This window comes from Lolium perenne, chromosome 4 (genome assembly GCF_019359855.2).
Source record: "Lolium perenne isolate Kyuss_39 chromosome 4, Kyuss_2.0, whole genome shotgun sequence".
Classification (NCBI taxonomy): domain Eukaryota; kingdom Viridiplantae; phylum Streptophyta; class Magnoliopsida; order Poales; family Poaceae; genus Lolium; species Lolium perenne.
In genome coordinates this window covers 393669718-393681537 of record NC_067247.2, presented here as the reverse complement: position 1 = coordinate 393681537, position 11820 = coordinate 393669718, and the positions used below count along the sequence as shown (strand labels likewise).

General features: G+C 46.2%; 1 protein-coding gene across 1 annotated transcript; it reads left to right on the top strand.

The window, feature by feature from the left end:
• Positions 1-609: 609 nt before the first annotated feature.
• LOC139830381 (uncharacterized) lies at positions 610-7353 on the top strand. The gene is made up of 4 exons (XM_071818378.1): positions 610-1006; positions 1921-2375; positions 2685-3401; positions 6952-7353. Exons 1-4 carry the CDS (start codon positions 610-612, stop codon positions 7351-7353), a joined length of 1971 nt encoding a protein of 656 aa, XP_071674479.1.
• Positions 7354-11820: the final 4467 nt, after the last annotated feature.

Below are 11820 nucleotides of genomic sequence, written 5' to 3'. Positions count from 1 at the left end.
AATGGTCATCGCTTTGTGAAGAAGGACCTCAGCCAGGTGGAGTGCTTCAAGTGCAGGAAGACAGGACACTTTGCCAATGACTGCCCTGAGAAGAAGGCTGAGGAAGCAAGGAAGGTTGTGGATGCAGGCAAGCCGAACCCGTTCTAGAAGGGGCATGCCAACCATGTCAATGTTGAGGAGATCTATGGTGAGCCGGACGCAGTGATCGGTACATTCATGCTCAATTGCTTTTCAGCACTTGTTCTATTTGATACTGGTGCATCGCATTCTTTCATATCAAGAGCATTTGTGGTTAAGAATAATCTGCCCACTGAAACAACGGGATGCCCTCTTAGAGTAAGCTCTCCAGGGGGAGAGATGTTAGTAACTGATGGATGTAGAAATTTGACCCTGCAAATTGGAAAACATAAGTTCCCAGCCAACTTAGTAGTCCTACCATCCCAAGGTCTAGATGTAATCCTAGGCATGGATTGGATGACCGCTTATGGAGGCATAATAGATTGTGCAAAGAGATCAATTACACTCACAACCCCAGAAATGAAGAGGATTCGTTTCAAATCAACCTTTGAGCTTAAAGGTAGTAAGGTCAACTCTCTTAAGGGGGTTAGCATGGAGACTGTGCTCGTTGTGAGAGAATACCCGGATGTGTTCCCGGAAGAGTTGCCAGGAATGCCACCGGACAGAGAAGTTGAGTTTCTCATTGAACTGTTGCCTGGAACTGGACCAATAGCCAAGAGACCATACAAGATGGATGTGGAGGAATTGAAGGAGTTGAAGAAGCATCTTAAGGAACAGTTGGAAAAGGGTTTCATCCGACCTAGTTCATCGTCATGGGGAGCCCCTGTTTTGTTTGTGATGAAGAAAGATTCTAGCAAGAGATTGGCAATGGATTATCGATCACTCAATGAAGTCACTATTAAGAACAAGTACCCGTTGCCCAATATCAACGACCCGTTTGACCAACTGAAGGGAGCAAAAGTGTTCTCCAAAATCGATCTTCGATCGGGTTACTTCCAAATGAAGATCAGAGAGCAAGACATACCTAAGACCGCATTCACTACTAGATACGGACTGTATGAGTATATAGTTATGCCATTTGGTCTAACGAATGCCCCGGCATATTTTATGGCCATGATGAACAAAGTGTTCATGGAATATTTGGATAAGTTCGTAGTAGTATTCATCGATGATATATTGATATACTCAAAGGATGAAGCCGAACATGAGAGGCACTTGCGCCTAATCATGGAGAAGCTTAGAGAGCACAAGTGTATGCCAAGTTCAGCAAGTGTGAGTTCTGGTTGGATAGGGTTGGATTCCTTGGACATATAGTTTCAGCAGAAGGAGTCGCAGTTGATCCGAGTAAAGTTGCAGCTGTGACCGAGTGGGAATCACCCAAGAATGCGGGAGAGATCCGGAGTTTCCTAGGACTCGCTGGATACTACCGGAGATTTACTGAGAATTTCTCCAAGATTGCAAAGCCCATGACAGAATTGTTGAAGAAGGAGAAGAAATTCATCTGGACTGATGAGTGTGAAGCTAGTTTTCAAGAGTTGAAGCAACGCCTAGTAAGTGCACCGGTTCTATGTTTGCCGAATATCAATAAGGATTTCCAAGTGTACTGCGACGCCTCTCGTCAAGGACTTGGAGGTGTTCTAATGCAAGATGGAAAAGTAGTGTGCTATGCTTCGCGACAACTCAAGCAGCATGAGAGAAACTACCCAACCCATGACTTAGAACTAGCATCTGTTGTTCATACCCTGAAAGTGTGGAGACACTACTTGATGGGAAAGCATTGTGATGTGTTCACAGACCATAAGAGCCTGAAGTACATATTCACTCAGAAGGAGCTGAACATGAGGCAAAGAAGATGGTTGGAGTTAATAAAAGATTATGATATGAATTTGCAATACCACCTAGGGAAGGCTAATGTTGTAGCTGATGCGCTGAGCCGTAAGAGCTATGTAAACGGCCTCACCGCTGGAGAATTACCCGAGGAACTGTGTGAACAGTTTAAGGACCTCAGACTAGAGGTTGTGCCCAAAGGTTATTTGGCATCACTTGAAGTTCAGCCAACATTAATGGACAGAATTAGAGAAGCTCAAAAGTTAGACAAAGAAATCAAGGAGATTAAGGTCACTATGAGCGAAGGCAGAGCAAAAGGATTTCATGCGGATGAACAAGGAACCATATGGTTTGAGAAGCGTATCTGTGTACCCCAGGACCCTGAGCTTAGGAAGTTGATTTTCCAGGAAGCCCATGATTCACCATACTCCATTCATCCGGGTAACACCAAGATGTACATGGACGTGAAGGAAAGGTTCTGGTGGAGTAATCTGAAGAGAGACATCGCTGAGTATATTGCACTGTGTGATGTTTGTAGTAGAGTCAAGGCGGAATATCAGAAACCCGCGGGATTGTTGCAACCACTACCTGTACCAGAATGAAAGTGGGAGAACATTGGCATGGATTTTATCACCGGACTGCCAAAGACTAGATCGGGATATGATTCCATTTGGGTCGTAGTAGACCGTTTGACTAAAGTGGCTCACTTTATACCCGTGAAGACCACCTATACAAGTGCCAAACTAGCCAAGTTATACATGAACAAAATCATATGTTTGCATGGAGTGCCCAAGAGCATTGTGTCAGACAGAGGTACCCAGTTTACATCTCACTTTTAGCGTCAAATACATGAGTCTTTGGGAACTAGACTTGAGTTCAGCACAGCGTTTCACCCACAGACTGATGGACAGACTGAAAGAGTGAATCAAATCTTGGAAGACATGTTAAGAGCTTGTGCATTGGACTATGGATCAAGTTGGGATGAAAATCTGCCTTATGCAGAGTTTTCATATAACAATAGCCGCCAAGCTAGTATTGGTATGGCACCCTTTGAGGCATTGTATGGAAGGAAGTGCACCACCCCATTGCTATGGAGTGGCGTAGGAGAAAGAAGTCTGTTTGGCCCAGACCTAATCAAGGATGCCGAAGAGAAGGTCAGACTGATTAGAGATAGATTGAAGATAGCCCAATCTAGACAGAAGAGCTACGCTGACTCGAAGCGTATGGAAGTGACCTATGAGATAGGTGATAGAGCATACCTAAGGGTCTCACCCCTACGTGGTGTGAAGAGATTTGGAGTCAAGGGAAAGTTAGCACCCCGCTTTGTAGGACCATTCAAGATCCTGGCTCGCAAAGGTGAAGTAGCATATGAGTTGGAACTGCCAGAATCTCTAGCTGCAGTTCACAGTGTGTTCCATGTAAGCCAGCTGAAGAAGTGTCACCCAGAAATGGCAGAGACCCCGTTGAGAGATACAGTGCCACTTGAAGAAGTTCAGTTGGAGAGTGATCTCACATATGAAGAGAAGCCGGTCAAGATACTGGAGACAGCAGAAAGAGTGACCCATACGAAGACGATCAAATTTTGCAAGGTCCAGTGGAACCACCACACAGAGGAAGAAGCTACATGGGAACGAGAAGATGACCTCCGTGAAGATCACCCACACCTATTTGCTAGCCACTCCGATTCTCGAGGACGAGAATCATCTTAAGGGGGGGTAGGTTTGTAACATCCCAACTTTCAAAATTTCAAACTACATGCATTACATTCATAAGCATCATGACATCGTTGCATTTTAAGAGAAATTCAAAGTTATTTCAAAACCCCGAACCCTAAATGGCACGAATAGCCACTTAGGCATGTATGGCAACTTTGGTTTTAAAAGTATTTTATTTTGTTTCAAAAATGGTTCCAAAATGAAGGTCTTTTCACAAGGTTTCCAACGGTATCTTATTTGCATTTTTCCGAATATTTTTGGCGCCTCAAATGCATATTCAAATAAGAGAAAGAGATAGAAAAAAAAAAGAATAAAAGAAAAGAGAGGCCGACCCGACTGGGCCGACCCAGCGGCCGAAACGGCCCAGCCAGGCCAGGCCTCCCCCGCGCCCCCTTCCTCCTTTCCCCCCTGGGCCGCACCAGGCCCAGCCGGCTAGGACAGCCCGCGCACGCGCTCCTCCCCATCGTCTCCAACCGCCGCCTCCCCACGACGCACGCACACACACAGGCAGCAGCGCCGGCCACCATCTCCACCTCGCCCACCTCCCCACTCGCCCCCCCTCTGCCCGAGAGCCCGCCCCTACAAAGCCCCGCGCGGCCCCCTCCTTTTCCCCCTTCCCCCCCCCCCCTCGTAGCACGCCCCAGGCCTCCCCAATCTCTCGCCGGAGACCGCGCCGCCACCTCCAGCCGGCCATCGCCGCCGGCCGGGACCACCCACGGCCTCGCCATCGACGCCCCAGTTCGCCACGCCGCGCTGCACGCCGTCCCCGCCTCGGCCAGGCCGGGAGACGCCGGGAGCGCCACCGCCGGCCGCCGTCCGAGCCACTGCCGGCGAGCACCTCGTCGTCGTCCACGTCGTCGCCACGTCCGCGCCCAGTAAGCGCCACGTAGGCACACCCCTTTCTTTCCTTTATTTCTTTCCAAATCTATCAATAGAATCTGGCCGTTGGTTTTAGTTTGATCCAACGGATCAGAGAGGTGATCCGTGTGAAGGGGTACGGGCCAATCACGTCTCGCCACGTGTCGAGCCCAGATTAATTCAGTTTCATTTAAATCCCAGAAATAGCAGAAAACATCAGAATCTTGTAAATTCAATATCTTGAGATCTACACGTCCAAAATTTGCAAATGAGATATCATTGGAATCAGTAAAATGTGTACAACATTATAGACACATTGCATGTCGCTGTAGCACAACTTTTATTCACTGTTTTTACAGAACCATCTAATTAGCTTACATAGACATATAAAATGTTTCACACGTTCAAATCACACAAATAAATACTTTCTGGAATCAGTGGAACATGTAGATCATTACAAAATTATTGCATGGGCCTTTTGTCAAACTTTCATTTGCAGATATTGCAGAACCCTAAAAGGAAGCACTTCGGCTTCACAAAATGAAATGAAATGCTTTAAATACTTTCTGCAAATTAAAATGTGGTTCATGTCATCATGCATATAGTGACAACCAGAGAACAATAAATGGAGTGCACTTGTGTCAATCTCATATGCATCTCATGTCTATGTTTGCGCATTTGTGTTTCGCATTGTGTTTATGGTGCTATGTATGTATGCTTGTAGATTGCGACTGTGACAGCTGCAACCTTTGTGACTGCGAAGATTGCAACTCCTCCCGCTGAAAAAGGCAAGTGACACACACCAAAAGTCCCAGTTTTAATTCTTGCACCGTAGAGTTTTTATAGTAGTCATGTCTAGGGTTTATGCTTTTTGCCTGCTAATAAATCCTAGTAGTTTAGCTACACCACTCCTAGACTCCCTTAGCCGCCATTAAATTTAGTTGTTACCTGCTATGCCATGGAAAAGGTTTTGATAGAGGTTAAGGAAAAACAACTAAGTTTAATGAATTACCTGGGTGAATGGTGGAGTTATGGAGAGGGTGGCTGTATCAGGGGGCAAGACCCTGGTGCTAGTGCACACTTGCGGAAAGTCACCCAGGCTTAAAGAGATTGTAGACAAATCTTGCTCATTAGCTTTCCGTACAACCACATGCTACTATGGCTCTGGCTTGACAAAGTATGTTGTATGAACCCGGATCCTAGGGGCCAGGTGGTGGTAGAGGTGGATACTGTAGGTGGAACGGGGCCCTTAGGGAATGGTTCGGGTGATTACACACAGAAGGTCTCGGCCACGGTCTACACCTGTCCTTGAGCAAAAATGTGCATCGAGGTAGAAGGATTGACCTGGCCATGTGGGTAAAGGTGTACAACCTCTCGAGAGTGTAAAATCTAAGTACTTAGCCGTGTCCCCGGTTATGGACAACTTGAGCGAACTGACAAGTCACTTGTTCGAAGATCTCCTCATCCCAATTTCTTGAATAAAATCCGGTGGGTGAACAAGGGTAGGAAGGTACATTGGGGCTTTACCAATGTTACTGTTAATTGGTACATTGGGGTTTTACCAATGTTACTGTTAATTAGATTGAAAGAAAATGTTTTGATAAACGATAGGGAAAAATTGGCTTTATGCAAAAAGAACCTGAGCTCTACCTGCCAGATGTGCACGTAGGTGTAGGATGCCTTTTGAGTCCACAAAAGTGTCCTTGCCAATACAATTCCAAATGTATTGATTCCTTCGGGCTGCAACGTTTGATGTTGCAGGTATCCCTAGCTGCTGAAGAAGATGTTAGGATCACGAGTCTTTGCCCAACATGTCTGCCTGTGGCATCCGTGAAGGAAGAGGACTCCATGCTATTTGCTTTCCGTTTGATGTTGAACTCTGATTTATGTTTATGCTAGCCCTTGAGCTATGCAGGTTGTATCGAACTATTTTAGTTTCCGTTGGATCATTTGCTGTAATTGAGACCTTTGCTATTTGATAATTCATCTCAAACTGTGTGTGCTAGCAGTTCGATCCGGGACTAGCACTTATGCACAGGGAGTTGCACTTTATCTAAAGTGAGGTCACTACAGATGGTATCAGAGCACTGTGTTGCCCATAGGTTCGTGTCCCTAGGTTTGGATAGAAATAGGAAGACCTTAGGATGAAATTCCATCTTATCTATCTAATCCATTCTCTATTGAAAAGAAATGTTTGCAAATTGGTTTTCTTGTATTCTCGCCTATTTCATCTTCAAAACACATCTTCATCTTTTAGACGTCCAATCTTTGAAGACCTCAAGGAAGTGGAAGAGAAGCTAGAAGCACCCAAGATGGAAATAGAGTAGACCACCACTTTCTCTCTTTTATCAGACCAACGATATCTTAAAAATGCATTGATCATACCAAATTGTGGTATGACCATACTAGTTTGTTAGTGTTTAAAAATATTTGCTTGCGTGGATTGTTTATATGCTTGTGTTGTGCGAGGGTAGGAAATTTTATTTCTCCTTAGCTCTAGTCTAATTCTATTCTTACCTCTCAAACCCCACAGCATGCCGCCCCGCCGAGAGCCCGAGGTGCCAGCCTATGTTCAGCAAATGATGGAGGCACAGGCCCAGCTGATGCAAGTAGTGACTCAGACCATAGCCCAGCTGAACAACAACATGCAGAATACAACAACAACAATCCACCACCCCCGCCACCGCCACCTCCGCCACAGCAGGACCGTCTGACTAGGTTCCTGAGGCTGAACCCTCCCACATTCTCAAATTCTCCTGAGCCAATCGTAGCTGATGACTGGCTGCGTACAATTAACAAGAAGTTGGACACTATTCAAGCACATGGGGAAGAGAAGGTGCGGTTCGCCGCACATCAGCTTGAAGGACCCGCAGCTGAATGGTGGGACAACTACCAGATCACCTACCCTGACATCGCAGCCATCACTTGGCACTAGTAGGAAAACCCTTATAGGCAAAAGCTTAGTTCTGTGGCGCACCACTAAAAATGCGCCACAGAAACTGTTTTTGTGGCGCACCAAGCAAGGTGCGCCACAGAAATAGCTTAATTTTGTGGCGCAGCAGCCCACCATGCGCCACAAAAACTTGGCGGGCCCCACAACCTGTCACCCCCAATTATCTGTGTACGTATTTCTGTGGCGCACGCGGTGCGCTGCGCCACAGAAATTACTGTTTCTGTGGCGCACTTTCTTTGGTGCGCCACAGAAGTATTTGATTCTGTGGCGCACTTGTTCTGGTGCGCCACAGAACTAAGGGAACTTAGCTATATCATCCCGTGCCCTCCCCCGCCCACGCCTGTTCACCTCTGATCCGTACCGCGCGCCTCTCCCCTCTCCCCTCTCCTCACCGCGCGCCGCCATGGTCGTCGCCATCACCGTCGCCGTCGCCGCCATGGTCGTCGCCATCGCCGTCGCCGTCGCCGCCGCCTTCCTACGCGAGGGCCGCCTGCCGCCACGCTCCTCCCATCCCCGCCACCTGCAGCACAAGCTGCCGCTACGGCGAGGAGGGGCCGCCGCGAGGAGGGGCCGCCGTCGCGTCAAGGTGGAGGAGCCGCCGCGACCTCCACCCTTGCCGTCGTCGTCGGTGAGCTCCTCCACAATCGTTGTTGTCGTCGGTGAGCTCCCTCCCTCTTCCTCCTCCCCTCCCTCTTCCTCCCCCGCGCGAGCACAACGTGCTCGACGAAATGCTCGCTCTGGATGTATTGCTGCTGTTGCTCTGGATGCATTGCCCCTAATTATTTTGCTTCATATGGTGTTCATATGCATTGCTGCTGCTGCTAGTGATGCTTATTGGAGTGTTCTATATGTTGTTCTGAACCTGTACAATGTGACAATGAAATTGTTCTGAACCGTACCTGTATATGGTTGGACATTTGGTTTTGATGCTACTGGTTCATTTAAATGCATGAAATGCTACTATGGTATGCTACTGTGGTATCCTCTGGATCATTTGCAATAGTCTGGTGCACTGTTAATTATGCATTTCATTTATCTGGTTAGTTTAACTTGATTGATTAGATAAATGAGATGAACTGGAGCAAGAATGATCTCATGGATGGATCGGATGTAGCTAGAGGGTTGCCAATCATTGATTGGGTACCCTAGCTCATGCTGAGCCCTATTGGGTTATGATGCAGTGGCTTAGTGAATGTTCCTATGGGTTTGAGGTAGCCCTGACAGCCTTTATGTTGTCCAAGGGTGGCTCCCCTTTACTGTGGCTGTTGTTGTGACTCTCTCATGCTATCTGGTTGATCCATGACTAGATTACCAGTAGCTTTTGCTGTTGAAAACAAAATAGACATTTAAATGTCTATATTCTGATGGTATAACTAGCTGTGTGGTGCTAGGTGAGTTTGGATGGCTAGTTAGGGATTAATCCATGTTGGATTTCTCTGGTAGTGTCACCATACCGACATACCAATGTTCCCTTGGTGATTTCCTTTCTCGGCTGATCTTGAGTTTGCTTCCACCAAATGGCTTAGTAGCCAGATGATGATACAAACCGGGTATTCTACCCATTTTGGCACGGCAAGCATGTGGTGACTCACCGGCTTTGTGTGTCTTTGTTGGGCATGCACAATGCACAGTGAGCTGTTTGGCTGCATCTCGCCCCATGCTATATATGTGTATTTGGCCATGCTTATGATGGATTTCTTTTAAGGACTCTAGCTAGATTAGAGGGGAAAAGTTGTCGCTTTGTTGCCTATGATAATGGATCATAAAATGTTTCCCTTTGTCCCCTGGTTGCCTCCTTAATTGATGCCTTATGATCCAAATTACTATATTATTGGATTGAGTGATATGGCTACCGCTTGTTTGCTCTCCAAATTACCAAGTGATGAATATATAATCCCTTTGGAGCATCTGCCCCATGCTATATATGTGTATTTGACCATGCTTATGATGGATTTCTTTTAAGGACTCTAGCTAGATTAGAGGGGAAAAAGTTGCTGCTTTGTTGCCTATGATAATGGATCATAAAATGTTTCCCTTTGTCCCCTGGTTGCCTCCTTAATTGATGCCTTATGATCCAAATTACTATATTATTGGATTGAGTGATATGGCTCGCTTGTTTGCTCTCCAAATTACCAAGTGATGAATATATAATCCCTTTGGAGCATCTGCCCCATGCTATATATGTGTATTTGGCCATGCTTATGATGGATTTCTTTTAAGGACTCTAGCTAGATTAGAGGGGAAAAAGTTGTCGCTTTGTTGCCTATGATAATGGATCATCAAATGTTTCCCTTTGTCCCTGGTTGCCTCCTTAATTGATGCCTTATGATCCAAATGACCCAAGTCCCTTGCATGATCCCATTTGTCCCTAATGTTGCTTAAGATGAATAAATTCCCTCTAATCACCATTTGGAGATCAAGACTAGTTCTTGATTTCCATTAGCTAGACTCCAATATTAAAAATGTCTCCCAAATATGGAGACAAACATTTTAACATTACCCCAAGTGATTTACTTGTCGATGATTAGATGGTTGGTCGATCACTCGTACACTCGGGGTGGAGCAAGTGAGGCTTAGTGTGATGGCACAAATATCAATATCTTGTGCATCCTACCTGGCCTCACTTACTCCATCCTGGATGTTAATATTTGTTTCGACCAACAAAGTATGAGGCATTCCATTTAGTTGATACCACTTGGCTCTTTCTTCCATTTTAGTGCCGATGATTAGAATGTTAGGTCAATTTGTACACTCACGGGGTGTCGCTAGTGAGCCTGGTGTGATGGCACAAATATCAATCTCTTGTGCATCCTACTCCGGCCTCACTAACGCCATCCCGGGATGTTCATATTTGTTTCGACCAACAAAGTATGAGGCATTCCATTTAGTTCATACTAGCTACTTCTTAATTGCATTGGCCTTTCTTCCATTCTAGCTAGTGCCGATGATTAAATTGTTTGGTCACTTGTACACTCTGGGGTGGGGCCAGTGAGCCTGGTGCGATGGCACAAATATCAATCTCTTGTGCATCCTACCTGGCCTCACTGACCCCATCCCGGAATGTTAATATTTCTTTCGACCAACAAAGTATGAGGCATATGATATCTAGTTGAGATACCACTTGGCTCTTTCTTCCATTTTAGTGCCGATGATTAGAATGTTTGGTCACCTATACGCCGCAATATACTTTGTAGACGAGCTCCCCTTTCCCTAGCCGCCGTTCCGTGAACGAGTCCTTGACGAGACAACAACGCCGACATGCCTCTCCGGCGCAGCACCACTTTTCTTCTCTCGCCGTCCAGTACGTGAACGAGTCCTTAATGCGAAGACGGTGCCAGCCTCCCTAGCATCATGCCGACCCCTGTTGTCGTGCTTCAGGCCGTGTCGATCACTGGACACACGGTTTGAAGCGCGGCAACACGGCCCGGCATAATGCTGGGCGGCCGGCACGGTCTTTGCATCAAGGACTCGTTCACGCATCGACAGCGAGGACTGGCGTGGTTCTGCGCCGAGATGCGGATCGGCGTTGTTGTGTCGTCAAGCACCCGTTGACGAACGCCGACCGGGGAAAGGGGGCCCTTCTGCAAAGTATACGGCGGTGTATACTGCAACTATGGTTTCTGACCATAGTATTTGTGTTGACCAACAATGTATGAGGCACTTATTCCATTTTGTCATTCCATTTGCTTTGAGATTTTCAAAATGCCGATGATTAAAATGTTTGGTCACCGTACACTTGGGGGTGGCGTAAGTGAGCTGGTAAGATAGCACAAATATCAATCTCTTGTGCATCCTACCTGGCCTCGCTTACCCCATCCCTAAATGTTAATATTTGTGTTGACCAACAATGTATGAGGCACTTATTCCATTTTGTCATTCCATTTGCTTTGAGATTTTCAAAATGCCGATGATTAAAATGTTTGGTCACCGTACACTTGGGGGTGGCGTAAGTGAGCTCGGTAAGATAGCACAAATATCAATCTCTTGTGCATCGGACTTGGCCTCACTGACGCCATCTCTAAATGTTAATATTTGTGTTGACCAACAATGTATGAGGCACTTATTCCATTTTGTCATTCCATTTGCTTTGAGATTTTCAAAATGCCGATGATTAAAATGTTTGGTCACCGTACACTCGGGGGCGGCGTAAGTGAGTCTGGTAAGATAGCACAAATATCAATCTCTTGTGCATCGGACTTGGTCTCACTTACACCGTCCCTGAATGTTAATATTTGTGTTGACCAACAATGTATGAGGCATTTATTCCATTTCTCTTGTGCATCGGACTTGTTGGTCTCACTTTCTTCCATTTTCATCATAGTAGGAACTGGATGAAGGACCCCGATGCAAGCGAGCCTGGTGGGTAGAGATGACGGAGCAAAGGAGGAACCGGATGAAGACTACTTTGTATCTTGAAATTGTGAATTTTGTATGAATTAAGAGTTGTAT